The sequence below is a fragment of the Hemitrygon akajei genome, chromosome 24, assembly GCF_048418815.1.
Source record: "Hemitrygon akajei chromosome 24, sHemAka1.3, whole genome shotgun sequence".
NCBI classification, from domain to species: domain Eukaryota; kingdom Metazoa; phylum Chordata; class Chondrichthyes; order Myliobatiformes; family Dasyatidae; genus Hemitrygon; species Hemitrygon akajei.
This window is the reverse complement of record NC_133147.1, coordinates 31010975-31031869: the sequence shown is the minus strand read 5'-3', so window position 1 is coordinate 31031869 and position 20895 is coordinate 31010975. Positions and strand designations below refer to the sequence as shown.

The 20895-nt window shown below is 50.9% G+C and overlaps 1 protein-coding gene across 3 annotated transcripts in view; it reads left to right on the top strand.

The window, feature by feature from the left end:
- Window positions 1–3867: 3867 nt before the first annotated feature.
- The window catches only part of otud5a (OTU deubiquitinase 5a), a 59081-nt gene continuing 42053 nt past the window's right edge, over window positions 3868–20895 (top strand). Inside the window, exon 1 of one of the 3 annotated variants that reach the window (XM_073028622.1) lies at window positions 3868–5536. In XM_073028622.1, coding sequence (XP_072884723.1) covers window positions 4862–5536 — 675 coding nt within the window. In that variant the 5' untranslated portion in view covers window positions 3868–4861. The remainder of the gene's footprint in view (window positions 5537–20895) is intronic. The other 2 variants (XM_073028621.1, XM_073028620.1) reach the window with 2 other exon arrangements.

Below are 20895 nucleotides of genomic sequence, written 5' to 3'. Positions count from 1 at the left end.
TTGACAAAATTAACTGTTTGTGGAATCATTGAAGTCCTGAGATATGGACTATTGTTTTACAGAAACGTGTAAAAAAACAACTCCAAATATGGAATGGAGTCAGGGAGGGGGGTGGTAAGGAAGAAGGATAAAACCTGCTGCCCTGTAAGGTTCAGGGTTCCCGTCTCTGAGGGGGCCCAGCTCTGCAGAACTGTTAATAAACTTTGTTTCCTTGAATTTGTCTTGAAGCCATTATTCAGGAGCGTGGCTCGTTTCTGACACCCGCCCTGCGGTGCATTTCAAATTATACTTTATTATCTGATTTGTGGTAATATTTTGTTTTACGTTGTGTGTGTGATATAGAAATCGTGATCCAGAGGGATACTGTTTCGTTTGGTTGTTTACATGTAATCAGAATATCATAAGATACAGGCCACCCCAGGGGTGGAGGAGCATCACCTTATATTCCGTCTGGGTAGCCTCCAAACTGACTGCATGAACATCAACTTCTCCTTCCTTTTAAAAAAATTCCCTCCCCCTCCCCTCTTTTTCATTTCCCCACTTTGGCCTCTTAACTCCGCTCACCTGCCTATCTCCACCCCCCGGCGCCCCTCCTCCTTCCCTTTCTCCTATGGTTCGCTCTCCTCTCCTATCACATTCCTTCCTCTCCAGCCCTGACCTTTTCCCACCCACCTGGCTTCTAGCTTGTCCTCCTTCCCCTCCCCCCGCCTTGTTTTAATCTGGTGTCTTCCCCCTTCCTTCAGTCGTCATGACAGTGCTCAGCCCGAAATGCCGACTGTTTATTCATTTCCATAGATGCTGAGTACCTCGAGCATTTTGTGTGTTTTGCCTAAGACGTAGGTGCAGAATTAGGCTCCACCAATCCACCACGGCTGATTGATCATCCCTCTCAACCCCATAACCTTTGACGTCCTGACTAAACAAGAACCTATCAAGCTCTGCTTTAAAAGTACCCAACAACCTAGCCTTCTGTAGCAATTAATTCCACAAATCCACCACCCTCCTGGGAAACAGGATTTGTCACTCCGACGAGATTGGAGGCCGACATCAGGCTGTCTTTGGGCAGGCAGCAGGCCCTGCTGGAATAGCTTGGTAAGGCTCTGAAAACTTGTACCAACAAACTGGTGGGAGTATCCAAGGACATTTCCACCCCAGTGATGATAAACCCGAACTTGAGTTAGGGAACAGTGTCGGCACCTCCTGAGCCTTTAGGATCACTAAAGATAAAGAGGATGCCGGGGTGGAGATACATCCCTACCAGATGCTCCCTGCAGGTCACCTTGGACAAGGTGTAGCATCCGCTTATCAGGGTGATAAGGGTCACTTGGAGCCATGGGAGCAGGTGGTGGATGGTCGTATGAGCAGTCGGTGCAGATCACAAGTCCTGGAGATGTGACCACCGACGCCAGGCAGACGATCTCTGAGGAGTATTGACAAGCAGGGATGTGATGCTGAGGCTTTATCAGGCACTGGTGAGGCCTCACCCTGAGTATCGTGAACAGTTTTGGGCTCCTCATCTAAGAAAAGATGTGCTGGCATTGGAGAGGGTCCAGAGGAGGTTCACAAGGTGATTCCAGGAATGAAAAGGTTATCATATGAGGAACGTTCAATGGCTCTGAGTCTGGACTTGCTGGAATACAGAAGGATGAGGGGGGTTCTCATTGAAACCTTTCGAATGTTGAAAGTCCTGGACAGAGTAAATGTTTCCCATGGTGGGAGAGTCTAGGACAAGAGGGCACAGCCTCAGGATAGAGGGGCGGCCATTCAAAACCTGTGGCGGCCAGGTCGTTGGGTGTATTTAGGCAGTGCTTGATAGGTTATTGATTGGACATGGCATCAAAGGTCACAGGGAGAAGGCCAGGAACTGGGGTTGAGGAAGGGGAAGAATCAGCCATGATTGAATGGCGGAGCAGATTCGATGGGCCGAGTGGCCTAATTCTGCTCCTATGTCTAATGGTTTTACAATGGCTGGGGTCACCCAGCTCGTAAAGACACTGCCCAGAAGGTGGTGGAAAACCACTTCTGCAGGAAGATTTGCCAAGAACAATCATGGTGATGAGTCCATGATTACCCACGTCATACGACACGGCCCAGAGGGATGGAATAGATAAGGATACTTATGGAGGGACTCAGCAGGTCCATGGAGGGTGTCACACCTTCCATCACTGCTGTCTTTTCATACTGCCTGACCACCCCTCCACTGAGTTTACCCAGAATATTCTACTTCCATCAGAGAATTTCAACAATCACACGGTAAATGTGAAGAGATCTCTCAGCCTTACATGGACAAACCTGCTCTCACTGTTCTAGATCCCCTCGCTGAGGGGAAGCCTGCCTCATTAACATTAACACACTTCAGTGAGCTCTCTCACAGAATGTAGAATGGAGACCTGCTGAGTTTCTCCAGTACTGCCTTATTCTGAATTTCCACTGTCTGCAGAATCTCTAACCTTAACCCGAGCCTGGGGCGAGACTCATTTCATTGTCCAAGGGAGGTTTCCCTAACTAAACACTCCCTCTGTGATTCTCTTGTCCATTCACCCCTCCCAGCACAAGTGGCCAAAGTGTTACACCTGCCCACTCACCTCCTCCCTCGCCTCCATTCAGGAGTCTAAACAGATGAGGCGACATTTCACCTGCGAATCTGTGGGGGTCGTCTAGTGCTCTGATGCAACCTTGGATCAGAGGACCCAGCGTGGACTGGGAGGGCCCGTTTTGTTGAGAACCTCTGCTCCATCCGTAAAAGGCAGGATCTTTTGGTGTTCAACCGTTATCCCCATTCCAGTACGTCACTCCGTGGCCTACTCTCCTGCCATGACGACGCCACTCTCAGGTTCAAGGAGCAACACCTCCTATTCTGTCTGGGTTGCCTCCAACCTGATGGCATGAACATTGATTTCTCCAACTTCCCTTCTCCTCACCTGCCTATCATCTCCCCCTGGTAACCCCACCTCCTTCCATTTCTCCCATGATCCACTCTTCTCTTCAATCTGATGCCTTTTTCTCTAGCACTTTTCCTTTTCCACCTATCACCTCCCAGCTTCTTACTTCACCCCTCCCTCCCCCACCTATCACCTCCCAGCTTCTTACTTCACCCCTCCCTCCCCCACCTATCACCTACATTTTTCCCCTTTTTGAAAACAGTCTGCACCTTCCACCAAAGTGCACGACCACACACTTCCTGACACTGTATTCCATTTGCCATTTCTTTGCCTGGTGTCCCAGATTGTCTAAAGTCTATCTGTAGCATCTTTGCTTCCAAAAAAAGTACCTGCCTTTTCACCTATCTTCGTATAATCCACATACCTGGCTACAAGGCCATCTATTCTGACATCACAGTCATTGACATATAGCGTAAAGAGAATCAGTCACAACACCAACCTTTGTGGAACACCTAGTCACTGGCAAAAAAGCTCCCTTTATTCCCAAACAACACACACAAAATGCTGGTGGAACGTAGCAGGCGAGGCAGCACCTATAGGGAGAAGCTCTGTTGACCTGACGAAGGGTCTCGGCCCAACAGAGCTTCTCCCTATAGATGCTGCCTGGCCTGCTGTGTTCCACCAGCATTTTGTGTGTGTGATGCTTGAATTTCCAGCATCAGCAGATTTCCTCGTGTTTCCCTTCAGCCATTGCTCTATCCATGGGCCTGTAATATCACGGGCCCTCAGCGTGTTAAGCAGCCTCATTTGCGGTACATTGCCGAAGGTCTTATGAAAATCCAAGTACTATAAACAACATCCATGTCACAATTGCGGGGCAACCGGGAGAGGCGGCGCCCGTCGCAGCGTCAGTGCGGGGCAAGAGGCGGACCGGAAGTGACGCGTGTTTGTTGTGAGAACGGCCGCCACCCGATCAGCTGAGAGCAGAGGGGAGGGTGGGAGACGGCCGGCGCCCTACCTCCGCAATCACACTGCAGTCGCGGCTCACAGCGTGCGCCTGCACCGGCAATAAGACTGCGAGGCCTATCCCTCCTGCGGCTCCCCTCAGGCGGATCGCCGACGCTTCTGGAACGACGACTGGTCCGCGTTCGGGCGAATGGCTCACGCGCTGACGCAAGTGCGGGGCGGAAGGGCAATGTTCACAAGTCACTGAGGGGCAGATCCATTACCTGACCGTGATATTCCCCCTTCCCCACCGACGTCCTTCGGGACAGAGCTGGACAGCGGTCAGTGTGGCCCATGACGTGTGCATGCGCTTGGACAGCGGGAGAAAGACACTGATTTGGAGGCAGCAGTGGGCAGCGTCGTTCTGACGTCACGCGGAGGACGGGACCCGTGCTGGGCGCCTGCGCTGTCTGAGTGATAGCACTGCGGGGCAGCTCGGCTGCAATTTCGGGAACGGGGCAGGACGACGACACTGCGGAACAAGTGAACAGCGCGCTGACGTCACTGCGGGCCATGGTCAGGAACGAACGTAGCCATCGGGTTTGAGTGAGGACGCTGTGGGGCAAGTTGGCCGTGCAGTACGTCACTGCGGGGCAGGTTTTGGACTGGGTTAGGACGACGTCACTGCGGAGCAAGTGTTTTGCCATCTGACGTCACTGCGGGCCAGGTCGGCTGTGGGCCGGGTTCGGGACAAAACACTGCCTGCGGATTTGAGCGACAACGCAGTGGGGCAAGTTGACGGCCGTTGACGTCATTGCGGGGCAGGACGTCGTCACCGCGGTGCAAGGGAGCTACGCCGTGACGTATCTGCGGGGCAAGAGGACCGTGTTGACGGCACTGCGGGGCAGCCCCGGGAGCGTGTCGCCGCCGGCGCCGTTGGGCGGTTCCGGCGCGGGGCGGAAGTGAGGCGGGCGGGAGGAGGCGGCGGCGGCGGCTGTTTGTTGTGAGGGGCCGGAGCCGGAGGCCAAGCCGCCATGACCATCCTGCCCAAGCAGCAGGCGGAGCGGGCCGACGAGGCGGAGCGCGACGCCGCCGAGCACCCGAGGCCGCACGGCCACCGGGCTCGCAGCTCGCCGCCGCGCTGGCCGTACCAGGCGGCGGGGGCGGGCGGCGGCGGTCGCGACGAGCGGCAGGCCAGCTCCAGGCCTCGGGCCTCGCCCCCTCCGCCCGCCGCCGCCTCGCACTGGTTGCAGGCCGCCGACGGTGCGGTGGCGGCGGGCGGCCCGGGGCCGGGCCCCGGCCTCGGCCTCACCAAGAGGCGGCACCGCGCCTCCCCGCACCGCGGCGGCCGGAAGACGCACCGGCCCAGCCTGCTGCACCAACTGCACCATCACCGGCACCACCACCACCACCCCGAGCCCCGCGGCCTCCCCCTGCCTGCGCCTCACCCTGGGGCGGCGCCGCCCGGCGCTCCGGGCGTACCCGGGGCGGCTGCGGCTGGGGCAGCCGGCGGAGCGGCGGCCTGTGGCCCCGGGGCGGCGGCGGCGGTGGCCGGAGGGGGCAGCGGCGGGGCCGGCGGTGCGGGGGGAGTGGCCGTCGGCAGCCCCGGCGGGGCCGGGCCCGAAGAGCAAGGAGCTGGCTACAACAGCGAAGACGAGTACGAGGCGGCGGGTCGGGAGCAGCTGCAGGACCCGGCCAAGGTGGAGCAGGTGAGGCTCGGCCCGGGGTCGCCGGGAACGGGAGGGTTATCGGGCTGGGAGCTTATTCAAACCTGCGATTCCCCGGCACCGGGGCATGGTTGATGTCTGATCCAGGGGTTGGGGGCGTTCCTATATAGAGTAACAAATCACCAGGAGTGGATTACAGGCTGGGATCTAATCCAGCGATGAGGGATTTGTATATAGAATGGCAGATCACCAGGAGTGGATTACAGGCTGGGACCTAATCCAGGGATTTGTATATAGAATAATAGATCCCAGATGTGGGATCTAATCCAGAGGTTCAGGAAAGTTTATATATGCAATGACAGATCCAGGGGTTCAGGGAAGTTTATATATGCAATGACAGATCCAGGGGTTCAGGAAAGTTTATATATGCAATGACAGATCCAGGGGTTCAGGAAAGTTAAGATGCAATGACAGATCCAGGGGTTCAGGGAAGTTTATATATGCAATGACAGATCCAGGGGTTCAGGAAAGTTTATATATGCAATGACAGATCCATGGGTTCAGGGAAGTTTATATATGCAATGACAGATCCAGAAGTTCAGGGAAGTTTATATATGCAATGACAGATCCAGGGGTTCAGGGAAGTTTATATATGCAATGACAGATCCAGAAGTTCAGGGAAGTTTATAAATGCAATGACAGATCCAGGGGTTCAGGGAAGTTTATATATGCAATGACAGATCCAGGGGTTCAGGGAAGTTTATATATGCAGTGACAGATCCAGGGGTTCAGGGAAGTTTATATATGCAATGACAGATCCAGGGGTTCAGGGAAGTTTATATATGCAATGACAGATCCAGGGGTTCAGGGAAGTTTATATATGCAGTGACAGATCCAGGGGTTCAGGGAAGTTTATATATGCAATGACAGATCCAGGGGTTCAGGGAAGTTTATATATGCAGTGACAGATCCAGGGGTTCAGGGAAGTTTATATATGCAATGACAGATCCAGGGGTTCAGGAAAGTTTATATATGCAATGACAGATCCAGGGGTTCAGGGAAGTTTATATATGCAATGACAGATCCAGGGGTTCAGGAAAGTTTATATATGCAATGACAGATCCAGGGGTTCAGGGAAGTTTATATATGCAATGACAGATCCAGGGGTTCAGGGAAGTTTATATATGCAATGACAGATCCAGGGGTTCAGGGAAGTTTATATATGCAATGACAGATCCAGGGTTTCAGGGAAGTTTATATATGCAGTGACAGATCCAGGGGTTCAGGAAAGTTTATATATGCAATGACAGATCCAGGGGTTCAGGGAAGTTTATATATGCAATGACAGATCCAGGGTTTCAGGGAAGTTTATATATGCAATGACAGATCCAGGGGTTCAGGGAAGTTTATATATGCAGTGACAGATCCAGGGGTTCAGGGAAGTTTATATATGCAATGACAGATCCAGGGTTTCAGGAAAGTTTATATATGCAATGACAGATCCAGGGGTTCAGGGAAGTTTATATATGCAGTGACAGATCCAGGGGTTCAGGGAAGTTTATATATGCAATGACAGATCCAGGGGTTCAGGGAAGTTTATATATGCAATGACAGATCCAGGGGTTCAGGGAAGTTTATATATGCAATGACAGATCCAGGGGTTCAGGGAAGTTTATATATGCAATGACAGATCCAGGGGTTCAGGGAAGTTTATATATGCAATGACAGATCCAGGGGTTCAGGGAAGTTTATATATGCAATGACAGATCCAGGGTTTCAGGAAAGTTTATATATGCAATGACAGATCCAGGGGTTCAGGGAAGTTTATAAATGCAATGACAGATCCAGGGGTTCAGGAAAGTTTATATATGCAATGACAGATCCAGGAGTTCAGGAAAGTTTATATATGCAGTGACAGATCCAGGAGTTCAGGAAAGTTAAAATGCAATGACAGATCCAGGGGTTCAGGAAAGTTTATATATGCAATGACAGATCCAGGGGTTCAGGAAAGTTAAGATGCAATGACAGATCCAGGGGTTCAGGGAAGTTTATATATGCAATGACAGATCCAGGAGTTCAGGAAAGTTTATATATGCAGTGACAGATCCAGGAGTTCAGGAAAGTTAAAATGCAATGACAGATCCAGGGGTTCAGGAAAGTTAAGATGCAATGACAGATCCAGGGTTTCAGGGAAGTTTATATATGCAATGACAGATCCAGGGGTTCAGGAAAGTTTATATATGCAATGACAGATCCAGGGGTTCAGGGAAGTTTATAAATGCAATGACAGATCCAGGGGTTCGGGAAAGTTTATATATGCAGTGACAGATCCAGGGGTTCAGGAAAGTTTATATATGCAATGACAGATCCAGGGGTTCAGGGAAGTTTATATATGCAATGACAGATCCAGGAGTTCAGGAAAGTTTATATATGCAGTGACAGATCCAGGAGTTCAGGAAAGTTTATATATGCAATGACAGATCCAGGAGTTCAGGAAAGTTTATAAATGCAATGACAGATCCAGGGGTTCAGGGAAGTTTATATATGCAGTGACAGATCCAGGGGTTCAGGAAAGTTTATATATGCAATGACAGATCCAGGGGTTCAGGGAAGTTTATATATGCAATGACAGATCCAGGAGTTCAGGAAAGTTTATATATGCAGTGACAGATCCAGGAGTTCAGGAAAGTTTATATATGCAATGACAGATCCAGGGGTTCAGGGAAGTTTATATATGCAATGACAGATCCAGGGGTTCAGGAAAGTTTATATATGCAATGACAGATCCAGGGGTTCAGGGAAGTTTATATATGCAATGACAGATCCAGGGGTTCAGGGAAGTTTATATATGCAATGACAGATCCAGGGGTTCAGGAAAGTTTATATATGCAATGACAGATCCAGGGGTTCAGGGAAGTTTATATATGCAATGACAGATCCAGGGGTTCAGGAAAGTTTATATATGCAATGACAGATCCAGGGGTTCAGGGAAGTTTATATATGCAATGACAGATCCAGGGGTTCAGGGAAGTTAAAATGCAATGACAGATCCAGGGGTTCAGGAAAGTTTATATATGCAATGACAGATCCAGGGGTTCAGGGAAGTTTATAAATGCAATGACAGATCCAGGGTTCAGGGAAGTTTATATATGCAATGACAGATCCAGGGGTTCAGGAAAGTTTATAAATGCAATGACAGATCCAGGGTTCAGGGAAGTTTATATATGCAATGACAGATCCAGGGGTTCAGGGAAGTTTATATATGCAATGACAGATCCAGGGTTCAGGGAAGTTTATATATGCAATGACAGATCCAGGGGTTCAGGGAAGTTAAGATGCAATGACAGATCCAGGGGTTCAGGGAAGTTTATATATGCAATGACAGATCCAGGGGTTCAGGAAAGTTTATATATGCAATGACAGATCCAGGGTTCAGGGAAGTTTATATATGCAATGACAGATCCAGGGGTTCAGGAAAGTTTATAAATGCAATGACAGATCCAGGGTTCAGGGAAGTTTATATATGCAATGACAGATCCAGGGGTTCAGGGAAGTTTATATATGCAATGACAGATCCAGGGTTCAGGGAAGTTTATATATGCAATGACAGATCCAGGGGTTCAGGGAAGTTTATATATGCAATGACAGATCCAGGGGTTCAGGAAAGTTTATATATGCAATGACAGATCCAGGGGTTCAGGGAAGTTTATATATGCAATGACAGATCCAGGGGTTCAGGGAAGTTTATATATGCAATGACAGATCCAGGGTTCAGGGAAGTTTATATATGCAATGACAGATCCAGGGGTTCAGGGAAGTTTATATATGCAATGACAGATCCAGGGGTTCAGGGAAGTTTATATATGCAATGACAGATCCAGGGTTCAGGGAAGTTTATATATGCAATGACAGATCCAGGGGTTCAGGGAAGTTTATATATGCAATGACAGATCCAGGGGTTCAGGGAAGTTTATATATGCAATGACAGATCCAGGGGTTCAGGGAAGTTTATATATGCAATGACAGATCCAGGGGTTCAGGGAAGTTTATATATGCAATGACAGATCCAGGGTTCAGGGAAGTTTATATATGCAATGACAGATCCAGGGGTTCAGGGAAGTTTATATATGCAATGACAGATCCAGGGGTTCAGGGAAGTTTATATATGCAGTGACAGATCCAGGGGTTCAGGGAAGTTTATATATGCAATGACAGATCCAGGGGTTCAGGGAAGTTTATATATGCAATGACAGATCCAGGGTTCAGGGAAGTTTATATATGCAATGACAGATCCAGGGGTTCAGGGAAGTTTATATATGCAATGACAGATCCAGGGTTCAGGGAAGTTTATATATGCAATGACAGATCCAGGGGTTCAGGGAAGTTTATATATGCAATGACAGATCCAGGGTTCAGGGAAGTTTATATATGCAATGACAGATCCAGGGGTTCAGGGAAGTTTATATATGCAGTGACAGATCCAGGGGTTCAGGGAAGTTTATATATGCAATGACAGATCCAGGGGTTCAGGAAAGTTTATATATGCAATGACAGATCCAGGAGTTCAGGGAAGTTTATATATGCAATGACAGATCCAGGGGTTCAGGAAAGTTTATAAATGCAATGACAGATCCAGGGGTTCAGGGAAGTTTATATATGCAATGACAGATCCAGGGGTTCAGGAAAGTTTATATATGCAATGACAGATCCAGGGGTTCAGGGAAGTTTATATATGCAATGACAGATCCAGGGGTTCAGGAAAGTTTATAAATGCAATGACAGATCCAGGGGTTCAGGGAAGTTTATATGTAGAATAACAGACCCCGGGAGTGGAATACAGGCTGGGATCTAATCCAGGGGTTTGGAAGGTTTGAGTCGGCAGCTGTCCACCCCAGGGGATCGTGGGTTTGTGCCTCTGGTGGACTGTGTCCTCTCCGGGGTGGAAGCCTGGGTGGGATTTGAAGAACCGGCTGTTGCCCATGCAGGGAGTCGTTTCCCCCCCCCCCCCCCCCCCCCACATCACTGACAAGGGAAGGGCAAACACCAATACAGCTTGGCACCAGTGTTGTCACAGAGGTTGCCAGAGTGAAGTTGTAAATAACATCAAGCTGCCTTAGGGACCCTGGCTCTGGATTTCTTCCTCAGGGTTTACTCCCAAAGCCTTCCCATGGGTGGGTATGGTCTCAAGGTAGCAGAGATTTAAAATCAAGAGTTTTCCTTCTTAGATGGTTTACATATAGAATAACAGATCCCCGGGGGGGGGGGGGGGGGTTTCAGGCTGGGATCTAATCCAGGGGTTTGGGAAGGTTTATATATAAAATAAGGGATCCCAGGAGTGGATGACAGGCTGGGATCTAATCCAGGGGTTTAGGAAGGTTTATATATAAAATAAGGGATCCCAGGAGTGGATGACAGGCTGGGATCTAATCCAGGGGTTTAGGAAGGTTTATATATAAAATAAGGGATCCCAGGAGTGGATGACAGGCTGGGATCTAATCCAGGGATTTGGGAAGGTTTATATATAAAATAAGGGATCCCAGGAGTGGATGACAGGCTGGGATCTAATCCAGGGGTTTAGGAAGGTTTATATATATAAAATAAGGGATCCCAGGAGTGGATGACAGGCTGGGATCTAATCCAGGGATTTGGGAAGGTTTATATATAAAATAAGGGATCCCAGGAGTGGATTACAGGTTGGGATCTAATCCAGGGGTTCGGGAAGGTTTATATATAAAGTAAGGGATCCCAGGAGTGGATTACAGGTTGGGATCTAATCCAGGGGTTCGGGAAGGTTTATATATAAAGTAAGGGATCCCAGGAGTGGATGACAGGCTGGGATCTAATCCAGGGATTCGGGAAGGTTTATATATAAAATAAGGGATCCCAGGAGTGGATTACAGGTTGGGATCTAATCCAGGGGTTCGGGAAGGTTTATATATAAAATAAGGGATCCCAGGAGTGGATTACAGGTTGGGATCTAATCCAGGGGTTCGGGGGTTTGTTTATTTTTTTCTAGTTGTCTGTTGCCTGTCCCATGGTCTCTGGTGTAGAGACCCTCATCCGTCCACTGTCTCACCAACGTGCGTTTCAGTGTAAATTCCTTTCTTGAAGTAGAATCAGGCACATGTTGTGACATTTGTCGTTTTGCAGCAGCAGGACATTGCAATGGTTAATTAAAGCTGTAAATCAGTGAGAACTATACATATTTTTTAAAAGTTATGAAGAAACATTGAGGTAGTGTTCATGGTAGATATCTGATGGTGGAGCGGAAGAAGCTGTTTCTGAAATGTTGAGTGTGTGTCTTGAGGCTCCTGCACCTCCTCCCGGATGGTACAATGGGCAGTGGGCATGTTAGAGAGATGAGGGGGATGCTGCCTTTTGAGGATCACCTCGATGGTGGGGAGGGTTGTGTCTGTGATGGGGCTGAATAAGTCTACAGGCTTCTGCAGCCTTTCCCGATCCTGTTCAGAGGCCCCTCCATGCTGCAGCCAGTCAGAATGCTCTCCGCGGTACAGCCGTAGAAACTTGCTAGTCTTCGGTGACGTGCCAAATCTCTGACTCGTGTAATATTGCTGCTTGTCGTGTCTTCATAGTTGCATCGTTATGTTGGGCCTGACATGAAGACGTTGAATCTTGCAACTGCTCGCCTTTTCTGCCGCTAACCCCTCGAGGACTGGTGTGTGTTCCCCTTCCTGAAGGTGGCAATCCCCCTTGTTACTTCCCCATCTCTGCGAGCCTCCCACAGTCCATGTACCTCTCCCTCTCTCTGCGAGCCTCCCACGGTCCATGTACCTCTCCCTCTCTCTGCGAGCCTCCCACGGTCCATGTACCTCTCCCTCTCTCTGCGAGCCTCCCACGGTCCATGTACCTCTCCCTCTCTCTGCGAGCCTCCCACGGTCCATGTACCTCTCCCTCTCTCTGCGAGCCTCCCACGGTCCATGTACCTCTCCCTCTCTCTGCGAGCCTCCCACGGTCCATGTACCTCTCCCTCTCTCTGCGAGCCTCCCACTGTCCATGTACCTCTCCCTCTCTCTGCGAGCCTCCCACGGTCCATGTACCTCTCCCTCTCTCTGCGAGCCTCCCACGGTCCATGTACCTCTCCCTCTCTCTGCGAGCCTCCCACGGTCCATGTACCTCTCCCTATCTCTGCGAGCCTCCCACGGTCCATGTACCTCTCCCTCTCTCTGCGAGCCTCCCACGGTCCATGTACCTCTCCCTCTCTCTGCGAGCCTCCCACGGTCCATGTACCTCTCCCTCTCTCTGCGAGCCTCCCACGGTCCATGTACCTCTCCCTCTCTCTGCGAGCCTCCCACGGTCCATGTACCTCTCCCTCTCTCTGCGAGCCTCCCACGGTCCATGTACCTCTCCCTCTCTCTGCGAGCCTCCCACGGTCCATGTACCTCTCCCTCTCTCTGCGAGCCTCCCACGGTCCATGTACCTCTCCCTCTCTCTGCGAGCCTCCCACGGTCCATGTACCTCTCCCTCTCTCTGCGAGCCTCCCACAGTCCATGTACCTCTCCCTCTCTCTGCGAGCCTCCCACAGTCCATGTACCTCTCCCTATCTCTGCGAGCCTCCCACGGTCCATGTACCTCTCCCTCTCTCTGCGAGCCTCCCACGGTCCATGTACCTCTCCCTCTCTCTGCGAGCCTCCCACGGTCCATGTACCTCTCCCTCTCTCTGCGAGCCTCCCACGGTCCATGTACCTCTCCCTCTCTCTGCGAGCCTCCCACGGTCCATGTACCTCTCCCTCTCTCTGCGAGCCTCCCACTGTCCATGTACCTCTCCCTATCTCTGCGAGCCTCCCACGGTCCATGTACCTCTCCCTCTCTCTGCGAGCCTCCCACGGCCCATGTACCTCTCCCTCTCTCTGCGAGCCTCCCACGGTCCATGTACCTCTCCCTCTCTCTGCGAGCCTCCCACAGCCCATGTACCTCTCCCTATCTCTGCGAGCCTCCCACGGTCCATGTACCTCTCCCTCTCTCTGCGAGCCTCCCACGGTCCATGTACCTCTCCCTCTCTCTGCGAGCCTCCCACAGTCCATGTACCTCTCCCTCTCTCTGCGAGCCTCCCACGGTCCATGTACCTCTCCCTCTCTCTGCGAGCCTCCCACGGTCCATGTACCTCTCCCTCTCTCTGCGAGCCTCCCACGGCCCATGTACCTCTCCCTCTCTCTGCGAGCCTCCCACGGTCCATGTACCTCTCCCTCTCTCTGCGAGCCTCCCACGGTCCATGTACCTCTCCCTCTCTCTGCGAGCCTCCCACGGTCCATGTACCTCTCCCTCTCTCTGCGAGCCTCCCACGGTCCATGTACCTCTCCCTCTCTCTGCGAGCCTCCCACGGTCCATGTACCTCTCCCTCTCTCTGCGAGCCTCCCACGGTCCATGTACCTCTCCCTCTCTCTGCGAGCCTCCCACGGTCCATGTACCTCTCCCTCTCTCTGCGAGCCTCCCACGGTCCATGTACCTCTCCCTCTCTCTGCGAGCCTCCCACGGCCCATGTACCTCTCCCTCTCTCTGCGAGCCTCCCACGGTCCATGTACCTCTCCCTCTCTCTGCGAGCCTCCCACGGCCCATGTACCTCTCCCTCTCTCTGCGAGCCTCCCACGGTCCATGTACCTCTCCCTCTCTCTGCGAGCCTCCCACGGTCCATGTACCTCTCCCTCTCTCTGCGAGCCTCCCACGGTCCATGTACCTCTCCCTCTCTCTGCGAGCCTCCCACGGCCCATGTACCTCTCCCTATCTCTGCGAGCCTCCCACAGTCCATGTACCTCTCCCTATCTCTGCGAGCCTCCCACAGTCCATGTACCTCTCCCTCTCTCTGCGAGCCTCCCACGGTCCATGTACCTCTCCCTCTCTCTGCGAGCCTCCCACGGTCCATGTACCTCTCCCTCTCTCTGCGAGCCTCCCACGGTCCATGTACCTCTCCCTCTCTCTGCGAGCCTCCCACGGTCCATGTACCTCTCCCTCTCTCTGCGAGCCTCCCACGGTCCATGTACCTCTCCCTCTCTCTGCGAGCCTCCCACGGTCCATGTACCTCTCCCTCTCTCTGCGAGCCTCCCACGGTCCATGTACCTCTCCCTCTCTCTGCGAGCCTCCCACGGTCCATGTACCTCTCCCTCTCTCTGCGAGCCTCCCACGGTCCATGTACCTCTCCCTCTCTCTGCGAGCCTCCCACGGTCCATGTACCTCTCCCTCTCTCTGCGAGCCTCCCACGGTCCATGTACCTCTCCCTCTCTCTGCGAGCCTCCCACGGTCCATGTACCTCTCCCTCTCTCTGCGAGCCTCCCACGGTCCATGTACCTCTCCCTCTCTCTGCGAGCCTCCCACGGTCCATGTACCTCTCCCTCTCTCTGCGAGCCTCCCACGGTCCATGTACCTCTCCCTCTCTCTGCGAGCCTCCCACGGTCCATGTACCTCTCCCTCTCTCTGCGAGCCTCCCACGGTCCATGTACCTCTCCCTCTCTCTGCGAGCCTCCCACGGTCCATGTACCTCTCCCTCTCTCTGCGAGCCTCCCACGGTCCATGTACCTCTCCCTATCTCTGCGAGCCTCCCACAGCCCCAGGTTAGCTGCTTGCTGCTTTGCTGTGTCCTCTGTGAGACGGGCCTCTCTGCACTGCACTGTGAAGGCCTTTGGTCCTGCTGTCAGCCCTGTGGTCTGGGCCTCTATGGGTGTCCTGCTGACCCAGCGGCGGTTACACAGATGTGAGTCTGACCCGGGCTGCCCGTGTTAGACTCATACAAGGGCGTTTTCTCGGGGTGACCTGCATTGAGGTCGGCCTTGTTGCAGAAGTCATAGAGAATGGCAACACAGAAACAGGCCCTTTGGCCCATCTAGCCCATGCCCGACTATTACTCTGCCTAGTCCCATCATAGTTCACAGCCCTCTTGTCCATGTATGTATCCAAACATCTCTTAAACATTGCAATTGATCCTCCAGCCACCACTTCAACCCCCAGCTCGTTCCACACTCTCACCTTTTGAGTGAAGAAGACGTTTTTTCTTTTTGCCCTTACCCCCTGTCTGTGGCCGAGCAGTGGTTGTTTGGTCCTTGTGTGGACCGTAATGGAGTGAGCTGCTGAGCACTTTGGGCTGCTGTATCGTCCAGTACAAGCCTGTGTCTTTCCCCAGCTTGTTTTCCCTCCCCGCCCAGGACTCACTGTGCAGCCAGGGTGGGGAAGACGAGCCTACCTGTGTGGAGGGAAGGGAGGTGTGGTGTTTGCCTGGATGTTCTCACCCCTTCACTGTACCTTGGCCACACAGAGAGTGACTGGTGATCACACACACACACACAGACACACACACACACACACACACACACACACACACACACACACACACACACACACACACACACACACCCCCCCCCCCCACCCACCCCAGTGTGACCACTGTTAGTCTGTGAGTCAGCAGGTTCAGTTCCCGTCACTGTCTGTAAGGAGTTTGTTCTCTGTGTGACCGTGAGGGTTTCCGGTTTCCTCCCTCGCTGGCTTAGTCTGCTGATCGGTCACGTGGGGCCTAATTGGGCAGCGTGGGCCCATCACCACAACGGGGTATCAGGCCACTGGCAGCTGCACCAGGGACCTCTGCACTGAGCCGAACGTTGAATGGGATTGAGAAAGAGCTTCCTCTTTTTTTCTCCACATGACTTTGTGTCTTCTCGGTGAAGATTCTGCGGGGATACTGACTGTGAGACTGGTGTGGGTGTGTTGCTGCTGGGCAGGCCCTGATATCTGTACTCTCTGCCTTACTGCTGTGCTGGGGGACGAGAGGTGGTCTGAGGGGGTTGTGGGGGTATCTCTGACCATTGGCTTCAGAACGATGTGTCTGATCTGAGAGAGGTAGTCTGAGTGTGAACGATTCTGAGGAGGTTCGGGAGATAACTCTGCCCAATGGTTACGGTCAGATTTTCTGCGCTGTGAACCCCGCCAGGTGTCTGTGCCTGAACCGTGGTGTTTAGGGGTGAAACTGAGACCAGGGTTATCAGCACAGCTTCCGGGAACTCTTCTAGAGAGGCTGAAGCACCCAGAGGTTTGATGTTTTTCATTACAACGGCTGGGTCAGAGCTCCAGTGACCAGATTTATGAGTGGCCAGTATCCCAATGCAAGTGATGTATCAGAAGCCTAAGACCTTCAACCAGCCTCGGTGGGTTGTGAATGAGTGACTAGCAATTCTCGGTTTTCCCACCAATGAGGACTGATGCCTTTTTTCCCCAGGGTAGAAATATCTAATACTAGAGGGTGTGAGGGGGTTGGTTTAAAGGGGGATGTGAAGGGTAAGTTTTTTTACTCAGAGTGGTTGATGACTGGAATGGGCTTTTAAGGGACATTATAAAAGCACATGATCAGTGTTTGCCTGTGAAACATTCCCTGACCAAAAGCTGTGGACGAGACAGTAGGTGAGGGCTAGATCTGTGGCATTTAAGTCTGGTGACCCAGGTCTGAACGAGAAAACCAGGTGTGACTTGCGGAGGGCTGTTTCAAATGCAAAGAAACAATTCCAAGTGAGGTTGGAGATGACCTCAGATGCACATCAACTCTGGCAGGACTTTACAAAGCAAAACCCGACAGCATGAATTCCAGGCAGAGATGCTTCACTACCAGATGAGCTCAATGCCTTCTGTACTGGCTTTGAAAGGGACATTCACTACAGCTGTGAAGATTCCTGCAGCCTCTGGTGACACTAGCTTCTGTGTTGGAAGCCGTCTTTAAGGACGGTGAACCTTCAGAAGGCAGCAGGCCCTGGTGGAGAATCTCTGAAAACTTGTACCAATCAGCTGGTGGGAGTGTTCAAGGACATTTCCAAACTCACTGCTACGGTTGAAAGTTCCCATCCGCTTTAAAAGGGGCAACAATTGTACTGTATCCAAGAAGAGTGGCGTGAGCTGCTTTAATGACTGTCGCCTGATAGCACTCGCATCTAAGGCTTTGAGAGGTTGGTCATGGCTAGAATGAACTTCTGCCCCAGCAGGGGTCTGGGCCCACTGCCGTTTGCTTATCGCCACAATAGGTCTACGGTAGACTCAATCTTCTCACGGTCTTCGATCACCTGGACAATACAAACACCTGTGGCAGGATGCTGTCTGTTGACTATAGCTCAGCTATTAACACCATCATTCCCACAGTCCTGATCGATAAGCTACAGGACCTGGGCCTCTGTAGCTCCCTCTGCAGTTGGATCCTCAGCTTCCTAACCGGAAGACCACAAACTGCGGATTGGTGATCATCTCCTCCTCGCTGATGATCGACACTGCTGCACCACAGGAGTGTGTGCTTAGCCCACTGCTCTACTCTCGCTATACTCATGATTGTGTGGCTAGGTATAGCTATAAATTTGCTGATGATACACCATTGTTGGTAGAATCTCAGATGGAAATGAGAGGGTGTACAGGAGTGAGTTATACCAGCTAGTTGAGTGGTGTCACAGCAACAACCTGGCACTCGATATCATTAAGACGAAAGAGCTGAAGGGTAAGACAAGGGAACATGAACTAATCCTCAGAAAGATCAGAAAAGGAGACGGTGAGCAGTTTCAAGTTCCTGGTTGTCAAGATCTCTGAGAATCTAGCCTGGTCCCAACATATCGATGCAGCTAGAAAGAAGGCATAGGGCGGCTATATTTCATATGAGGTTGCAGTTTGGTTTGTCATCTAAAACACTTGAAAAGTTCTGTAGATGTACTGTGTACCACGGAGAGCATTCTGACAGGCTGCGTCACTGGTGTGGGGTGGGGGGGGTTTACAGGATCGAAAGAAGCTACAGAAAGTCGTAAAATTAGTCAGCTCCATCTTGGAAACTACCTCCAGAGTGTCCAAGACATCTTCAAGGAGCGGTCCCTTAGTAACGCGACGTCCATTATTAAGGACCCCACTGCCCAGGACATGCCCTCTTCTCATCGTTACCGTCAGGGAGGAAGTACAGGAGCCTGAAGCCATCCGATTCTCAAGAGGACATTGAACCCATGAACACTACCTAATTTGAAAAATATATATATATTTCTCTTTTTGCACTATTTTAATTTCTACTTGCTGTAATAGATTTATTAATTTTTCTTTCCGTATTATCATGTATTACATTGCCCTGCTGTTGCTAAGTTAGTAAATTTCATGACACATGCAGGTGATGATAAACCTGATTCTGATGTGAGGAAGATGGGGGGATGTTGACATTGTGTAGGCAGGAGGGGTTAGATGGAGGGGCTTATTTCATTTGATTTTTAGCTGGTTTGGCACAACACTGTGAGCCAAAGGGCCTGCTCTGGTGCTCGCTATGTCGTCCCAGTTTATATAAATCTATTTCATGATCAATCTCTCCTCTGCCTGCTCCCCGCGCCCGTCCGCTCCCCGTTCCCGTGGTTGAGCAGCGTGGACCAGCCCCTGCCCGAGGCCCAGAGTACAGTGTTCACACTCAGGTTTGTTATTGTCGTGAAATTACCGGTAGTTGTTTTGCAGCAGCAGCTCAGTGCAAGACTTAAAAATTACTGTAAGTTGCAATAAGAAATAGATAAAACTACTGCACAGGACCAAAAGAAGCTACAGAAAGTTATAAAATTAGTCAGCTCCATCTTGGGTACAACCCCTCCCCCCCATCGTAACCAAAACAATAGTTGTTCAGAAGTCTGATGGCAAAGGGGAAGAAGCTGTTCTTGAGTCAACTGTGTGTCTCTTTAGGCTGAGAGAATGAGAAGAGGGGATGTCTGGCTGGTGAGGGTCCAGAATCACCTTTTGAAGATGTCCTCGATGGTGGACCCCAAGATCTCCCTGTTCCTCTACGCTGCTAAGAATCCTGTCATTAACCCTCAATTCTGCCTTCAAATTCGACCTTCCAAAATGAATCACTTCACACTTCTCTGAGTTGAACTCATCTGCCACCTCAGCCCCGCTCTGCATCCTGTCAATGTCCCGTTGTAATCTATGTCATCCTTCTACACTGTCCACGATGCCACCGACCTTCGTGTCATCTGCACCCTTCCACTTCCTCATCCAGGTCATTTATAAAACTCACAAACAGCGGGGTCCCTGAACTGATCCCGGAGGATCATCACTGGTCACTGATCTCCAGACAGAATACACTCCACCTACAATCACCCTCTGCCTTCGACGGGCAAGGCCATTCTGAAACCACACAGAGAAGTTTCTCTGAATACCATACCTCCTGAATGAGCCTACCATGTGAAACCTTATCAAATGCTTCGCTAGAAGCCATATCCACTTCTCTATCTTCTTCAAGGTCCTTTGACGCAACAAAGGAGGTAGTCATGGAGAGATTGTCTACTGGGTCTCTGTGGGTGGAAGTTAGAAACAAGAAGGGGTCAATAACTTTACTGGGTTTTTTTAATGACTGCCCGATTGTAACAGGGACATAGGGAGACAGATTCTGGAACGATGCAATAATAACAGGGTTGTTGTGGTGGGAGATCTTAAATTTCCCAAATATTGATTGGCATCTCCCCAGAGCAAGGGGTTTAGATGGGGTGGAGTTTGTTAGGTGTGTTCAGGAAGGTTTCCTGACACAATATGTAAATAAGCCTACAAGAGGAGAGGCTGTACTTGATCTGGTATTGGGAAGTGAACCTGGTCAGGTGTCAGATCTCTCAGTGGGAGAGCATTTTGGAGCTACTGAGAACAATTCTATCTCCTTTACCGTAGCATCGGAGAGGGATAGAAACAGACGTTAGAAAAGCTTTTAATTGGAGTAAGGGGAAATATGAGGCTATCAGGCAGGAACTTAGAAGCATAAATTGGGAACAGATGTTCTCAGGGAAATGTATGGCAGAAATGTGGCAAATGTTCAGGGGATATTTGCATGAAGTTCTGCATAGGTACGTTCCAATGAGACAGGGAAAGGATGGTAGGCTACAGGACCCGTGGTGTACAAAGGCTGTTGTAAATCTAGTCAAGAAGAAAAGCTTACGAAAGGTTCAAAAAATAGGTAATGATAGAGATCTAGAGAATTATAAGGCTAGCAGGAAGGAGTTTAAGAATGAAATTAGGAGAAGTGAGAAAATAGGACCAATCAAGTGTGACAGTGGAAAAGTGTGTATGAAACCGGAGGAGATAGCAGAGGTACTTAATGAATACTTCAGTATTCACTATGGAAAAGGACCTTGGCAATTGTAGGAATGACTTACGGCGGATTGAAAAGCTTGAGCAGATAGACATTAAGGAAGAGGATGTGCTGGAGCTTTTGGAAAGCATCAAGTTGGATAAGTCTCCGGGACCAGATGAGATGTACCCCAGGCTACTGTGGGAGGCGAGGGAGGAGATTGCTGAGCCTCTGGCAATGAACTTTGCATCATCAATGGGGACGGGAGAGGTTCCAGAGCATTGCAGGGTTGCAGATGTTGTTCCCTTATTTAAGAAAGGGAGCAGGAAATTATAAACCAGTGAGTCTTACCCCAGTG